The 17,807-nt window shown below is 30.3% G+C and overlaps 1 protein-coding gene across 2 annotated transcripts; it reads right to left on the bottom strand.

The window, feature by feature from the left end:
- Positions 1–6,692: 6,692 nt before the first annotated feature.
- On the bottom strand, positions 6,693–13,029 carry LOC129919493 (uncharacterized). 2 transcript variants are annotated; one of them, XM_056000388.1, is made up of 5 exons: positions 12,935–13,029; positions 12,787–12,873; positions 12,637–12,685; positions 7,291–7,330; positions 6,693–7,213 (listed from the first exon to the last, which is right to left on the bottom strand). In XM_056000388.1, exons 2-5 carry the CDS (start codon positions 12,844–12,846, stop codon positions 6,952–6,954), a joined length of 411 nt encoding a protein of 136 aa, XP_055856363.1. In that variant the 5' UTR covers positions 12,847–12,873; positions 12,935–13,029; the 3' UTR covers positions 6,693–6,951. The 2 variants fall into 2 exon arrangements, with proteins under 2 accessions (XP_055856363.1, XP_055856362.1); XM_056000387.1 differs by having other exon boundaries at positions 6,694–7,213; positions 12,787–13,027.
- Between the last annotated feature and the right edge of the window lie 4,778 nt (positions 13,030–17,807).

Genomic DNA, 17,807 nt, shown 5'->3' with positions numbered 1-17,807 from the left:
ATATTAATGTGAAAGGTTGTTTTTTTTTTTTTGGAAACAGCAAAATCCGCGATAAATTCAATCAATTTATTAAAAGTGCTTTTCTATAATATTTTTATGGTAAAGGGTGTTTTTATTAGGAAAATGTTTTAATTGGAAAAACTAATTAAAAATTGTGATACCCTTTTAAATTCAGCCATTATGTTACTTTTAAGATTGGTAACAAGAATCTAAAGTTTCAAAAAAAATATCATTTTTAAAATTGTGTTTTTTTGATAAAAAAAAAATTGATGGGCCACCCTAATGAAATTTTTTAAAAACGTTGCATTTGGGATAGAAGGCAGGAATAAAGAGTTTTCATAAAAAAATTTTGAGTGAAAAGTGTTTTTTTCTAAGAGATAGTATATTCCGTAATTGGTCCCAAAAAGCCAATCATACGTGGTTAAAGTGTAAGAACTTAAGTATAAACGTTCAACTTATCATTTTACTCTCTCTTCGAAAAAAAAACACCCTTTCACTTAAAATTTTTTTATGATAAGGAGTTATAAGACAATTTACTTTTTTTAATGATAAATTTGTTCAATCAAAGTTTAACGTCAAGGAGAATGTTCTGATTTATTCTCTCGACACGGAGGACTTAACTTTGAATTAAACTGTTGTCAAAGCATCACCAATTTTGAAATATATTAATAGTTCTATTTTGATTTTTTTTTTTAAGTTTATTGTTTTTCAAATCACCGCATGCAAAAAGTAGAGTTTTGTTTTCAATTTATTTTCATCTTTTCAAATTATTCCAAACTGAATTCTAAATTGAAAGATAATTTCATTCAAATTAAAACCAAACTAAAAGCAAATAATATACACTCAATCCCAACATCAAATTGTTTTAAAATTGTACCACACACGCAGTGGCGTACGTTGAGTCGCCGGGGCCCCGGGGCAAGACTAAATTTTGGGGCCCCTTTGATATTTGGGGGCCCCTTATATGCAAAAAAAAATACGTATACGCCATAAATTTTTTTGTATGTCTTATTTACTTTTAGGTTTATTTTAATGTTTTAATATGTTCGTAATGCACTTTGCTATAGGTACTTACTTAAAATTTCTGTCGCAAAAGTAGTAAATACTTTTACTAGGGGCCCCCAAAAATTAAATATTAAGAGACCCCTAAAATCAAATTGGTTTTAGCTTAGAATTGATAGTTCTTGGGGCCTCTGTTCTGAAGTAATAGTATGTACACATTTGATTTTCCATCTGCAAACATAGTTTATTTCTTTTGGGGCCCCTGAAAAATTATTTTTGGGGTCTCAAAATTAAGTGCTTAGAGGCCCCTAAAATATAATATAATTTTTTTGGAGCCAAGAATTAATAAGTATTGGGGCCTCTGTTCTGAAGTAATATTCGGAATGCCACCAATAACGTAATGTTTTTATTTTGGGCCCTGATGTATTTATGTTGGGGCCCCTGAATTGATATTTAATTTTCCATTTGATTGTTTTAAACCACTGAGGTAATAGCTTTTGAGGATCCTCAAATTATATTTGTCATGCCATCAGAAAATTTGATGAATATTTTTAGGCTCCTTAGTAATAGATTTTCGGACCCCAAAATTAATATTTGATTGCCTCTAAACTAACGGGGTTCCTGAAAAATTATTTTTTGGGACCCTTCATATAATATTTTTGGAGCCCCGAAGTCATATTTTTTGAGGCTCCTAAAGTAATATTTAGTAATCCATCAACAAATGTAATTTAATTTAAAAAACAATTTTTTTTAATTTAATTTTTTTTTGACGCCCTGAAGTAAAGGCTTTTGGGGCCCCTGGCCTGAAGTTGTTTTTTGCTTTTTTAGGGCCCCTAATGTATTATTTGTGGTTGCAAAGATTTTTTAAGTAATATTTTTTGGGGCCCTAAGATAAAATTATAATTTTTCTTTTAAAAAAGCAGTTTATTTTTTTGGAGCCCCCGGGGGTAACCTTTTTATTAAATCAATATATATTGTGTGGCTACCAATGCATTAGACATAATTTGTCTCCTTTGTATCCAAAGTGATTCAAATACTTCGTAACTCAATTTATGCTAACAGTTTCTTTCTCTGCATTGTACCCAGTGGGGGCCCTGGAGTCGGTCGGGGGCCCCGGGGCGCCGCCCCGCTTGCCCCAAGGGAGTGTACGCCCCTGCACACACGCTTCTATATACACGTCCATCAAATGACAGTTTAGTTTCTAAAGTCTAGTTTTTATTTGTTTCGTTGATGTTTTTAGTTTCCTTTTTAGAATATCCATTAATTTTCAATATAAACTTCAAAATCAACAATAGGAACACTAATTTCTACGAATCCCACGGTTTTTTTTTTTTTATTTTGTTTACATTTTTAAATTTGTATATACGAAAAAATAAGCGAGAGGGTTATGCATCTCCATATACAATGTCCAATCGATTGGAAAACATAATGGCAGCTGCACAAGAGTTTATTGGCATGGCGTCGTCGTCCTCGTCCTTATCCAAAAAAAAAAATCCTAGCAGAGGAAATGAATAAAAAATGAATTTCGAATGACAAAAAAATATATAGTATCTACCACCACCGCGCGTCCGTCGCCCTGAGGCTAGAGGTCTGAATAATAATTGAGGATAAGGTTTATTTTTTATTTATTTTTGTCATGGTAGACCTTGGAAGCCTTTTGGACAAATAACTTTCGCCAGGTTTTTTAGTATACAAATTCAATAAACAACCAGACAGCGATCAATCCCAAAATCCACTGTCGAAAGTCTATTTAAACTTATTCTTTGTGTATGGGTTGGGGAGATTTTATATTTCCGGGACATTAAAAAATTATTTAAACTTGATTTGTTTTTGTATCGATAGTTTTTGAAGATATGCAAGACCAAGTTTTAGATGCAGTTTGTAAGCAAAATAAATAGGTAAATGGTAAGAAAATAATTCCTTGAAAATCAAGGTTAAAGCCAATTGCTTTTTCATTTTAGATCAATATGCATGACTGGGTCGCACGTACTTGCTCTTGTAGGTCATATTACTTTTATATTATTTTACCATTTAAAAATGATCCTGCATTATTCAACAAAATTGGTTTAGCCATTAACCATGTACGGGAAGACCTGATATAATTTTGCTGTCAATTCCGTTTCAAAGTTTTGTTGGAAATACCAAACAAAAAAATTCCCTCAGAATATGAGCTCTTTAAAGAAATATATCGCACTCCACGTGTAATAATTTTCCATTTTCAAAAACGCCCTTTTAGCAACCAATTTTTTGCATACTATCACTGACAAAGCGATGTAAAGTGACAGTTAGTTTTTACATGAGAGAAAAAACATACAACATTAGGGTGGATAAAAAAAAATCGAAATTTTTTTTTAACTTTGACCTTGAATATCTTTCAAATTGTTAGATTAATGAATAAAGTATACAAGACCTTTTTTTGTGGAACAATCTGTTTTATACAAGAATATGTCTCCCGCGTTTGACTAATTATAACTTATCAATTTGTTACAAAGTTAAGAACAAAACACGAATTTTTAAAGATTTTCTCGAATTTTGGAGTTCAAATATCTCTTAAACGGTTAGATAAACGAACAAAGTGTACATGACCTTTTTCGGAAAGCGTTTAATTTCCTATAAGAATATGTAAAGGAACTTGCTAAAAAGTCGATTTATAAAAAAAAAGAAGATTTTTTAGTAGAAGATTGATGTAAAAATGGAAAATTGCGAAGCGGATGACCTTCTCATTAATATAAAGAGCTCATTTTTGGTGAGTATATTCTAGAGGTATCTGGCAATCGATTTTTTGGAGTATAAAATCAAAAAAAAAAGAATTTCGATTTTTTTTACCCACCCTAATACGACATGATAACACCAAAAAATTAATTTAAAAATTTTTGGACTTTCGTCACCCACTGTAATAATGGACATATTTTCAAAAAATAAATGGCAATAGCTTCCTTTAAACAAAATCTAGGGGCAATATTTTTTAGTTTTTTTTTTTATTTGTCTTAACAAAAAAGTTATGGTCAAAAAACGCAAAAAACATAAAAAAAAAATGATTTTTAAAAATTTTGGACTTTCGTCACCACTGTAATAATTGACTGATTTTCATAAAATAAATGGCAATCGCTTTGTTTTATAAAAATCTAGGGGCTGTATTTTTTAGTTTTTTTTTTTTTATTTGTCTTAACAAGAAAGTTATGGCCAAAAAACACCAAAAATGTATTAGAAAAATTTTGGACTTTCGTCACAATTGTAATAATGGGACCCAGTTTCAAAAAAAAGGCAATCGCTTCGATTACTCAAAATCTAGGGGCGTTATTTTTAAGTTTTTGAAATGAAAACTTCTTTAGTATCGTAGTGATTTGAAACAAGATGAAACGAAAACGCGACACGACTTCAACTTGTTATAACTTTTTTGTTTTAATAGATAGATGAATGAAATTTGTACTGTAGATAGGTAATTAAATAAATTATAATTGTACAAAATTTCAATTAATTTCATATTCAAAATTCGGAGATAAATAAAAAGATGTTCTTTTCCAACACACGTTATATCTTTTGATCTAGTGCACATACAAATTTTATTTAACTTTAATACGCATGCTGATAACATAACCTTTTATTTTATATATCACACATAACGTTACGTGCTCTACAAGTTACAAAATCTTAAATTGAAAAAAATTTAAAAATACCTCAAAACACCTGTGGAGATCTGTTGGGGATGACCAGCTACCAGTGTAGGAAGCACCGTAATCTCAGTCTGGAAATTCGACATGGTTGACTTTAAGAAATTCTAACTTCTCTTGTAAACATCTTTGAAATAAGATTTATGCATCATTATGCAAGGTGAAACAATAAGCTTTCACATGGTATAAAATTTTGTATAGGTTTTCAAACAAAAAAATTGATTTAATAGCATAGCAGAACATAAAACTAAATGTTTTTTTTTTGCTTTTTTAATGAAATTTCATCGAGTTTAAAAAATTCTAGCTCTTTTTGTAGATGTCTCATACACCTGATCGATATATATATTTTGAGCTAAGACAATAAGCTTTCAGATGGTGTAAAAATTTGTATAGGTTGTTAGGGAAAAAATGGATTTAATAGTGTGAGAAGATAAAAATACGTGTTTTTTTCGCTTTTTTTGATGGAAATTGATCGAGTTCAAAAAATTCTAGCTCTTTTGTAGGTGTCTCATAGACCTGATCGATACATATATTTTGAGCTTGGACAATAAGCTTTCAGATGGTGTAAAAAGTTTTACAGTTTGTTAGGGAAAAAAATGCATTTAATAGCGTGAGAAGATAAAATTACGTGTTTTTTCGTTTTTTTTTTGATGAAAATGATTGTTTTCAATAAATTATTTTTTTATTTTTTGAGCATTGTAAACATTTTGAGTATGGCTTTATTCTTTAGGAAAATTTTTTTTCAAAAAAAATGATTTTTTAAGGTTTCACTTCTACCAGGTGTGAATTGCACACATGATTATTTTTTTTATCTGTCTTAACAAAAAAGTTATGGCCAAGAAACGCAAAAAACACCAAAAATGTATTAAAAAAATTTTGGACTTTCGTCACCATTGGACCAATGGACCCATTTTCAAAAAATAAATGGCAATCGCTTCGATTAATCAAAATCTAGGGGCGATATTTTTTATTTTTTTTTTATTAGTCTTAACAAAAAAGTTATGGCCAAAAAACGCAAAAAACACCAAAAATGTTCAGGATCATACATTTTTTCGTTTTACTAAAAAAGATTTTACTAAAAGAAATATACACATGAAAGCAACATACTTGTTTGATTAAATTACCGACATTTTAGAACAAGCAGCTTTTACCTTACGGCCCTGTGAATACAAGACATTTGAAAAATTTAATTTAATGTGTTCCTTGTACATATTTTCATATGTATATTTCATAATAGTTAAGTTTTTTTAATCGAAAAATAGCATTGAGTTCGGCGGGCGGTAAAATTATTTCATATTTTGAGTTTTTTCCACTGTGTGCAAAATTTCTTTTCATTCATCTCTTCGAATTCAGAGCTTCAACCGTTCATACTTGTAGCTCTTATTTGCATCACCTTGCTAGCCCCCGGAATCCATCTAGCTATAATCGGTTTTCGGTTAGTGAATTGCTTTTAGTAATTAGTGGCCACCGCACAGTGGTGCCTCTAGTGTATTTTGCCATCCAAAATTTACACGACCATATATTTTGATAAAATATCATGAAATTTGGTACACTGAAGGATTAGTTTTTAGAATACAAAAGGCTGTTAACTTTTTTTTTCAAAATGGCGATTTTAAAGTATGTTACTAAAAAAGTTAAATAAATATATATCAGGAAAAAAATAAATTAAAAACTTTGAAGACACTTTGCAATCTCAGTCAGTCTCAATCAACTTATCAACTATGTTATAATGTATAGATTAAAAAACTCTGAATACTCTTGTGAATCTTGATCATTAAACTGTTACACCTAACTGAACATTTATTTTTTTGTTGTACAAAATTATTAACTCTTGGAATAGTCAAGAAAATTAATGACATCATTGTTTTTTTTTGTTTATTTCGGAAACCAAAAAGTTGGCTCACTACACAACAGCATATCAAACACATTCATTAAAAAGTTTTAAAAGCTCTATTATTTTGTAAGCAATAAAGATAATACGAGTTATTTCATTACATTATCGCGGCAGTTTTATTCAATGTAATCAACGCTAGGTACAAATTCAAAAATCCTTAAATTTTTGTGTTTAAAAAGCAAAAAACAAATAATTTTTCTATCTAAATTTTTTATAATTATATTTCATTGGACTCAATTCAAATCAGTTAAATAACAAATACATTTATATAGTAAATTATTTATAAACAAAAAGAAAGACACAATAAATATTCTGTCGAAAGCAGCACACAATTTTTAGAATAAAATTTTGTTAATAAAATATTTTCAGTTTGTTTGAATTTACTTAATGGATTTGATTCAATGTACTAAATCCGGGATCAGTTTTGTCAATTTCATCAAATTGCCTCTTGCGTTTGTTGGTCTTGTCAGCATCAGTTTCATTTAAATAACTTTCAAAATAACTCAAACATCTTTCAGGTGAATAATATGAACATTGAATAAGACGATCCTTGGTAAAATGACTCCTTCCAATCATGTATTTGTTTAAAAGCATAAAATTACAAAAAACACATTGCACAATATTCCTTTCTGCCATAGCCAGAAATCTATTAGAAACAAATTAAGAAACGATTTATGAAGTAAGTTTAAAATTTTATTGGATAGTATATCAATATTTATTTACCTGAGGTAGTTCTTGTCGGTACTTGCAAAACTGGATGGACCTGAAATTTCAAAATAATCTTTGAATAAGTTTAAAATAAGTCCAATTGATATAAAAATTTCTTTGTGGCAAAATTTTATTACAGTTCTCGATTTTCATTTAAAATATTATTAACATTGGTGATGTTTTTGAACCTGTTGTTCTTTTGTAAGGACATTTTATGAATTGATTTAAAATCAATTTGAAGGAATTTCATTTCAATAACTTCACATGACTCCTTTGAAATAGCAAACAATACCATCACATTTTTTTATAGGTTATTGAAAAGAGAATATTTTTATTAAAAATGGATTTATTAAATAAGGAAATATGTGTTAAGAAAAGGACTTCCCACTTTGATGAAATTTGATTCTATTGATACAAATTGAATGGATATCCAATAGAATTAATAGGTATGACTTTTAAAATAACAAAATCCGATTGCTGAGCTAGGTTTTGTATGAACTTGAAGGTTTTAAGCTCATGTAACCACTCCAACTATCAAAAAAGTATAAAGAAATTGTGGGTATAGAATGATTGGTCGTAAACAGCAAAACCTCAAACGAAAAGTAGGGCAAAGTATTCTGTTCAATGACATTGTAGTAGCTTCAAACTGACACTCTTAAATGGAATTAGATTGCCAGTCGAATGCAGTATTAAGGCATGAAGTTCAACAAATTGCTTAAAATCAATCAGAGTCTCAAAGTTCAATCAAGGATTTTCAAGAAATAAGTGAAGAAGAAATGCAAAGTAATGAGAATTGCTCAGAAAATTCGTTCGCCAAAGTTCATTAACAATGATCAAGACGAATTTCTTGTAGAATATAACGCAATCATCCACAAATGTACAATTTCGCAGCGTATACATTTAAATAGCTTCACCATGACAGTTTAAATTAGTGACGGGAACTATCGAATTATTTGAACCATCGATAGTTAGTAACTGAATGATTTGAACTATCATTCATTCATTTATTTATTCATTCGAATAAAAACTATCGAATAAAACTATCGAATAAAAACTATCGAACAAACTATCGAATAAACTATCGAATAAAAACTATCGTATAAAAATAGTCGTTTAAGAAAATTATTTGAATGAAAATAGTAACTAAACTATCGAATGAAAAAACTATTCGAATGAAAATAGTAACTAAACTATCGAATGAAAAAAACTATTCGAATCAAAATAGTAACTAAACTATCGAATGAAAAAACTATTCGAATGAAAATAGTATCAAACTATCGAATGAAAAAACTATTCGAATAAAAATAATAACTAAACTATCAAATGAAAAAACTATTCGAATGAAAATAGTAACTAAACTATCGAATGAAAAAACTATTAGAATGAAAATAGTACCTAACTAAACTATCAAATGAAAAAACTATTCGAATGAAAATAGTAACTAAACTATCGAATGAAAAAAACTATTCGAATCAAAATAGTAACTAAACTATCGAATGAAAAAACTATTCGAATGAAAATAGTATCAAACTATCGAATGAAAAAACTATTCGAATGAAAATAGTAACTAAACTATCGAATGAAAAAACTATTGAATGAAAATAGTAACTTAACTATCGAATTAAAAAACTATTCGAATGAAAATAGTAACTAAACTATCGAATGAAAAAACTATTCGAATGAAAATAGTAACTAAACTATCGAACGAAAAAACTATTCGAATGAAAATAGTAACTCAATTATCGAATGAAAAAACTATTCGAATGAAAATAGTAACTAAACTATTGAATGAAAAAACTATTCGAATGAAAATTTTAACTAAACTATCGAATGAAAAAACTATTCGAATGAAAATAGTAACTAAACTATCGAATGAAAAAACTATTCGAATGAAAATAGTAACTCAACTATTGAATGAAAAAACTATTCGAATGAAAATAGTAACTAAACTATCGAATGAAAAAACTATTTGAATGAAAATAGTAACTAAACTATCGAACGAAAAAACTATTCGAATGAAAATAGTAACTCAATTATCGAATGAAAAAACTATTCGAATGAAAATAGTAACTAAACTATCGAATGAAAAAACTATTCGAATGAAAACAGTTACTAAACTATCGAATGAAAAAACTATTCGAATGAAAATAGTAACTCAATTATCGAATGAAAAAACTATTCGAATGAAAATAGTAACTAAACTATCGAATGAAAAAACTATTCGAATGAAAATTTTAACTAAACTATCGAATGAAAAAACTATTCGAATGAAAATAGTAACTAAACTATCGAATGAAAAAACTATTCGAATGAAAATAGTAACTAAACTATCGAATGAAAAAACTATTCGAATGAAAATAGTAACTAAACTATCGAATGAAAAAACTATTTGAATGAAAATAGTAACTAAACTATCGAACGAAAAAACTATTCGAATGAAAATAGTAACTAAACTATCGAATGAAAAAACTATTCGAATGAAAATAGTAACTAAACTATCGAATGAAAAAACTATTCGAATGAAAATAATAACTAAACTATCGAATGAAAAAACTATTCGAATGAAAATAGTAACTAAACTATCGAATGAAAAAACTATTCGAATGAAAATATTAACTAAACTATCAAATGAAAAAACTATTCGAATGAAAATAGTAACTAAACTATCAAATGAAAAAACTATTCGAATGAAAATAGTAACTAAACTATCAAATGAAAAAACTATTCGAATGAAAATAATAACTAAACTATCGAATGAAAAAACTATTCGAATGAAAATAGTAACTAAACTATCGAATGAAAAAACTATTCGAATGAAAATAGTAACTAAACTATCGAATGAAAAAACTATTCGAATGAAAATAATAACTAAACTATCGAATGAAAAAACTATTCGAATGAAAATAGTAACTAAATGAATGAATGAGTGAATGATTTAAAACTATCGAATGAATGAATATTTTACAACTGTCGATAGTTTGATACTTTTATTCGATAGTTCCCATCACTAGTTTAAAGACGAAATATACTCTCTAAGCTTTGGAAAGAGTTAGGAGATATTGAGTTCAAATAGCTAAAAGCTTATAAGAGGTGATCGAATGACTCATCAATGGAGGAAATGTTTCCTTCTTTTAATTAGGAAGAAGAATACGTAGAGCGATCGGAAATTCCAGAAACCTATGTACCGATAGTTATTGACATGTAGAGTGAACTGGTTTCTTAAGGAAGATGTGCAGCTGGAGTCACCAAAGAATTCAAAATCACAGTAAGGTATACCCCAAGCAAGCGTCTTGAGTTCTCTACTATTAATTAGTGTTTTAAAATATCTGCTTGAAGGTAAAGTGATGGACCCAAAGCTGCATCAGTTATTCTTTGCTGACGATTTAGACATCATAAATAAAGATCTAACATCCCAGCAACGAGTGCTTAACGTATGGGTAAATGATTTGAAAGTAATTATTCAAATTGACCGGATAGATTCATTTGGATGGATGATTTCTTACGTTGACACTCATCAGAAAATTCTCATCAAAACATGTAAAAAAGGAGTTAATGAAATGTTTAAAGAGAATTTACGGCATATACATGTTTAAGTCTAGGAATGCAAAAGAAAGAAAGAAATTTAGGACACGGTCTGTAAAATATTTTTTCAAAAGTTCCTTTAGTTTCTAGAACAGAGTTTTTCAAAATTGTGTATAATTATTATTTTGAGCTACTATAATCATGTACCAACTATGCGCAAGAAGCTATAAGTTTTTTTGTTGAGTCCTGAGCAAGTCTTGAATCTGTCAACGAAAAGGCGAAAATTTGCAGAAAATTTCACTCAAACTTGGAAGCATGCTTTAGAGTCTCTGTGTTTATTGAATATTTGCAGAAAACTTTAGATAACCATTAGTTATTCTTCAAGTTATAATTTTTAGGTATATGTTGGTGATCTGATGCGCCAACGTGTCTAATCGCAATTGATCAACAAATTAACCAACAATATTGTTTTCATTCAAGCTTGACGCTTGAGTATCATAAGTAAGTCAAAAATAATCATTTTTATCAAAAAAAACAAAACCGACTTCCATGGACCAAAACTGGATTAAATGGTTTTTCTCATAGTTGCTATGGTTCAAAATGAACGAAATTGAAATGGGACCACACTGCAGGCACCAATACAAAAAGAATTATCAAAATTGGTTCACTACGTCCAAAGTTATGAGGTAACAAACATTAAAAAAAAAAAAAAAAATACAGACCAATTGAATCCTCCTTTTTGAAAGTCGGTAATAAAGATTTTTATTCAAAGATCAAAAAAATTTTGAAAGAATTGTTAATAGGAAACTGTGAATTATATTGAACAGAATCTAATATCCATATGGTCTCGAGAAAATCAATTCACGAAAAACTACCATTTTTGTGGTTAAAACGCATTTGTCCGGTAGTGGCAATGATTGCTTATAGAGATCAGTGAATGTCTACAAAAATTGTCAAAGTCAGATTATGATCCGTGATATAGGATTCCAATTAATTGGTCAGGAATAATATTGAAGGCAAATGGATAACGTTATCTGAACATTAGGTGTAAACAAAAGCCATGAGAAATTGTCTGTCTGCAAAGCACCGAAAAGCACAAAAATGTGATCAAAATTTATTAAAGTGGTAGAAAAAATTGTAAATTTACATCAAATCTTGGGCACATTTAGAAACTGGTTCAAAAATAAGGACGTTTGAAAAATGAGTGTGCTTAACTAAAAGCCTGTTCAAGAACGGTTTAATTAAGTTCTTTCATCGGTAAAAATTGATTTTATTCAAAAATAAGTTTCAAGTAAGTTCCAAACGAGTAACTTTTAAGTTTGAATGAAGTTGCTAAATATGTTTTAAGTCTTATATAGAGCACAAAACTGTGACTGATTTTGTAATCATGGATTGAAACATTGAAGTTATTTAACTGTCACTCGTCATTAGGCAAGAAGTTAAAATGAAAAAAAAAAGAACATTTTTTTCCACTTGATCAAAGAAAAGGTGGTAAATCGTTTCAAAAAAAAAACAATTTTTAAAATTTGTAGGTAAAAACAAAATTATTTTGCACAAAAATTTATTAAGTTATTAAAGAACCACGAAACTTGAAAGAATCAAAATTTAAAATTGAATTGGTTTTGGATGTAAAATTATTTCTTTGATCAACTTTTTGTTTAAAATCAAAAAACCAAATTGAAAAAAAAAAATGAATTTTCTTCCTTTTGGATCACTGATGAAACTATGCACAGGTAAAGTATACATTATACACCCTCTCAACATTTCTGTTGACTTTCAATTTTTAAAAAACGAACTTTTGTTCAAATATCCTTTATCCATATGGTTGACTAAACTTACCTCTTTGAACATCAAAGAAACTTTCATCGTCCACTAGATTGGCAGGTTTCTGTTTTAAAAAAAGTAAATAAAAAATCATTTTTAAAAATATTGGAAAGAAAATTTTGTTTTTTTTTTTTTTGAAAATATCCACAAGGACAATTTTGTTACCTGCAAACAGAATGCCAATTTCAAAAAAGCACAAACTAATATGCAATATGCCAACTTCATGGTGTTTGGGTAATATTTTCTTTTTTTCTGTTGAATTTATGTAATTTTTTGTTATAATCTTAACTTCAAACAATTTTTTTATACACACTTTTGCTTGTTTGGTTGCAATATAAAGGATATTGTGCAGAGAGGACAGACACAATACGTCTACAATGAACGACTAACTGTTTGAAAGTGAATGCAGAAAGGCTCTTAAGCTATTTATATAGAAGAAGAACTCAAAAGGCAAAAAAACTATAGAAGAATAGAAGACAGACAAATTCGCGTTAAAACGGATATATCCGGTGGACGCGCCTTGGCATAAGGCTCTTCGTCAAGGATCAAAGAGAAAATTCTATATAGGATGCGGTGAAGTTAAATGTTGCATGGCAGTAATTAAGTTTACGCCGTATATGTGTCTCTCATCATCCTAGAAAAAGATGTGATGGTTACTTTTAGTCTGAGAAGGATATCATATCATACACTCGTATTATGTCCATCCTTCATATCCTTACACACATCATTCGGTTGTATAATGGTTTTACTTGAATTCAATTTATATTCACTTTACTTCTAGTATTTTTGAAACATATACTCGTAATGTTTTTTTCTGTTTTAGCTGTTTGAGGTTTTTGTGGGTTGATGGTGAGATCAACAAATCATAATGTGTGCGGGGGTAGTCCTAGAGTCATTGTCATTAAATTTAATATTTTTGATTTTATGAATAAAATTATTGACGTAAATGTGTTGGATAACCGCACATTGAAATGTAAATGAAATGAACAGTAGTTTTGTTTCTAAAATTACAAAAATTATGAATTACAAGCTCGGAGAAGTATGAACGCATCATACAGTTTGGCATGGCGACAACTAAATTTGAGTTAAAACAATGACTTTTGTGTATTTGAAGTACATTTTTTTTTTGGCTGGAAATTTGTTATTTGTCCTCGTAGGGTTCAAGGTATGGACATGGAATAGGACATGACCTTTGGAATTTTAAGTGAATATAGAAATATGGCCGTTTTTCCGAAAAAGTAGCATATTTTTTTAAGGTAAAAGTTTTTATGCCAAAATTGTATCAAATCCGAAGAGGAGTGAATAGCAGAGTGCAAAAATGTATCTTTTATAAGTTTTGGATGCGTGGTTTTTAGACTGGGCCAAAAAAATAAAATATTTTTTTTTTCTTGAAAGTTACTTCGAAAATCTTGTTCAGGATGATGAAAAAAAAATTTGGTGAAAATTTAAGCCGTTAAAAAAAATTGCTTTAACCGTTAAGAAGATATTAGTATCAAAACCAATGCCCACTGATTTCAATAGTTTTCTTATGACAAGTATGCATTTGCGATTTGAATACGATTATCTTCTAAACGGTTAAAGCAATTAATTTGCTGCCAAGGAACTTTTTATAGAACGTTTAATTCCCTACAAGAAAACATCTTGCTAATTTGAAAATATTGAATTTTCAGTGAATTAGAAAATTTTGAAATTGAAAATTGATTTTTTAATTTTTTTCTCGATTTAAATCGTGAATAACTTCTTCAAAACTCAATTTAGGTAAAATTACTATGAGACCTTTTTTGTAGAGAATTAAATTTCCTATAAGAATCTGTCGAGGTTTTATTTTTCTATTCACTTATTTGCTCATCACAAAATTCCAAAGTGAAACAGTCAAATTGAAAAAAACACTTCGATTTAAAAAGCTTAATTACTCGAATACGGCTCGTCTGACGAAAATTTTTAATTAGATCTTTTTTGTAGGAAATTTAATTTTATATAAGAAAAAATGAACAGAAATTTTTTTTACTTTGATCGTCTAGCAGTTCTGTTGTAAAACATCATATCATGTATAAAAATAAAAAACACCGATGATAGACCTCTTAAAATTTTTTTTAACGGCTTAAATTTTCACCAAATTTTTTTTTCATCATCCTGAACAAGATTTTCGAAGTAACTTTCAAAAAAAAAAATATTTTATTTTTTTGGCCCAGTCTAGTGGTTTTGATTTTATGGGATTTTGAATTTTGCATAGTTTGACCCCAAAAAGACTCATATTAACCGAGTTATGGCCGTTTTTCTGAAAAATTCCGAAAAAAATGCATATTTTTTAAGGTGAAAGTTTTTATTTCAAAATTGTATCCAATCCGAAAAAGAGTGAATTTGAAATTTTGGATGCGTAGTTTTGATTTTATGGGATTTTGAATTTTGCATAGTTTGACCTCAAAAAGACTCATATTAACCGATTTATGGCTGTTTTTCTCAAAAAATTCGAAAAAATAGCATATTTTTTTTTGTTGTGAAAAGGCCATTAGAAATGAAATAAATTAGAAATACCTTTTTATTAATATTAAGGAACTACTTTTAGGAATATTTTCTTAATAAAGGTTTGTATAGTTAAGAAAACCAATAATACAACGGGGCATTTAGGTTTTGACCCGGACAAATTTATATGCAGCATATTTATTGGTGTAAATTGTAGGCAGCAATACCCTTACTCTTATACCCAAAGTCCCAAAGAATCCAATTTGGGGGTTGGACACCATAGTCAAAGAACTTTATCGATAATGCAGTTTAAGGTTGAGCTATATCTCGTAAGATAAGATAGAGAGGTCATTTAAAAGTCAAAACAAACTTATTTAAATGCTGAATCTAACAAAAAACCAACTTTATGTGACTACTCCAAGTGAATATAAAAATCAACGTTTCATTTACATATTTTTTCAATTTTTATAAGTTGACCCCTCCTGGCTGGGTCACTGGGTCATCCCTTTTTTTTTAAGAAAATCTCAAATTATCCGTATTTCCTATGCATCCCATCTACTCGTGTTTCATATACCAAAAGGTGGGTGCCAGCACCCATTGGCTATTGGCATGAGTACAAAATATCAAGTTTTAAAATGTTTCCTTCGTCAACATTCTAGCAAGTTATACCTTCATGATACGATAATCAGAAGGGCTCATTTGATGTTAATTCAGGTAAAAATCTCAACCATAAGACTCATTACTGTGCAAAATTACGAGTTTCTACGATGACAGGAAGTTCTCCATAATTTGTTTGGTCTGTTAGTGACTCAGTGAGAAGTGAGTCAGTGATTTTTTAAGACTAACATCTCAGAAACTATTCATCGTTAGTACCTTCACAAATAAAGCGAATTTGAAATTTCTAAGATTTTTGATATAGAAGTTAGAGGGCGGCCAAAAATGACCTGGTGTAATGCTAATGTTGATAGACAACTTGGCTGGGCACTACCTTATCAAGTTAGACCAAAAGACCAAAAAAGAAGAGAGTATGTGCACACGCCACTAAATTTATGTCTTACTCATAGAAATTCACTTAGTAGGTTCACACCATAACAAAATAAACTGTTTACAATTATGAGAACAAGTTGGCACCACAAGTTAATCTCTTTGACATTCTTGTCAAATTCATGGTAAATTTTAACTGCGTACACACGCCGGAAAAGAAGTAAATACAACATGTAGTTTTTTGTTTTTTGTCTCTTTTGCTGAACAGTTTTTGTTTCATTTGACATTCATTACTCATGTATGTATATGCAAAAGCTACACACAATGCGACACAATGTGACACAATGCGACACAATGCGACACAAAGCGACACAAAGCGACACAATGCGACACAATGCGACACAACGTTGTGAATAAATAAAAACACACACACAAGAAAGATCCTTCTGTACTTATAAAAATAATACTTAATTACAAAAATCAAGTAAATTATTTCTCACTTCTGAATTTAAAATTTTAAAACTTACCTATATATAAGAAAAGCCGATAGTACCCCAAGTCAGTTATTCTCAGTTAAAAATTATTTGTTGGATCAATCAACACTAACTTTATTTAGTTATAGATTGTTTCTTGTTATAGTATTCTTTTTTCATAATTTAATTATATCATTGTATTTATAAAATGTTTGCTAATTAGATTTAAGTGAAAATTAATGCTGAATAAAAATTGAAATTGAAATTGAAAATTGAAATTGTGTCGCGTTGTGTCGCATTGTGTCGCATTGTGTCGCATTGTGTCGCATTGTGTCGCGTTGTGTCGCATTGTGTCGCATTGTGTCGCATTGTGTCGCATTGTGTCGCATTGTGTCGCATTGTGTCGCTTTGTGTCGCATTGTGTCGCATTGTGTCGCATTGTGTCGCATTGTGTCGCATTGTGTCGCTTTGTGTCGCGTTGTGTCGCATTGTGTCGCATTGTGTCGCGTTGTGTCGCGTTGTGTCGCATTGTGTCGCTTTGTGTCGCGTTGTGTCGCATTGTGTCGCTTTGTGTCGCGTTGTGTCGCATTGTGTCGCATTGTGTCGCATTGTGTCGCTTTGTGTCGCGTTGTGTCGCATTGTGTCGCTTTGTGTCGCGTTGTGTCGCATTGTGTCGCATTGTGTCGCATTGTGTCGCATTGTTTCGCATTGTGTCGCATTGTGTCGCATTGTGTCGCTTTGTGTCGCGTTGTGTCGCATTGTGTCGCATTGTGTCGCATTGTGTCGCATTGTGTCGCTTTGTGTCGCGTTGTGTCGCATTGTGTCGCATTGTGTCGCATTGTGTCGCGTTGTGTCGCATTGTGTCGCATTGTGTCGCATTATGTCGCTTTGTGTCGCGTTGTGTCGCATTGTGTCGCATTGTGTCGCTTTGTGTCGCGTTGTGTCGCATTGTGTCGCATTGTGTCGCTTTGTGTCGCGTTGTGTCGCGTTGTATCGCATTGTGTCGCTTTGTGTCGCGTTGTGTCGCGTTGTGTCGCATTGTGTCGCATTGTGTCGCTTTGTGTCTCGTTGTGTCGCATTGTGTCGCGTTGTGTCGCGTTGTGTCGCGTTGTGTCGCATTGTGTCGCTTTGTGTCGCGTTGTGTCGCATTGTGTCGCATTGTGTCGCATTGTGTCGCATTGTGTCGCATTGTGTCGCATTGTGTCGCATTGTGTCGCATTGTGTCGCTTTGTGTCGCGTTGTGTCGCGTTGTGTCGCATTGTGTCG

Source organism: Episyrphus balteatus, chromosome 4 (genome assembly GCF_945859705.1).
Source record: "Episyrphus balteatus chromosome 4, idEpiBalt1.1, whole genome shotgun sequence".
In the NCBI taxonomy this organism is placed as follows: Eukaryota; Metazoa; Arthropoda; class Insecta; order Diptera; family Syrphidae; genus Episyrphus; species Episyrphus balteatus.
This window is presented reverse-complemented; position numbering and strand designations above follow the sequence as displayed.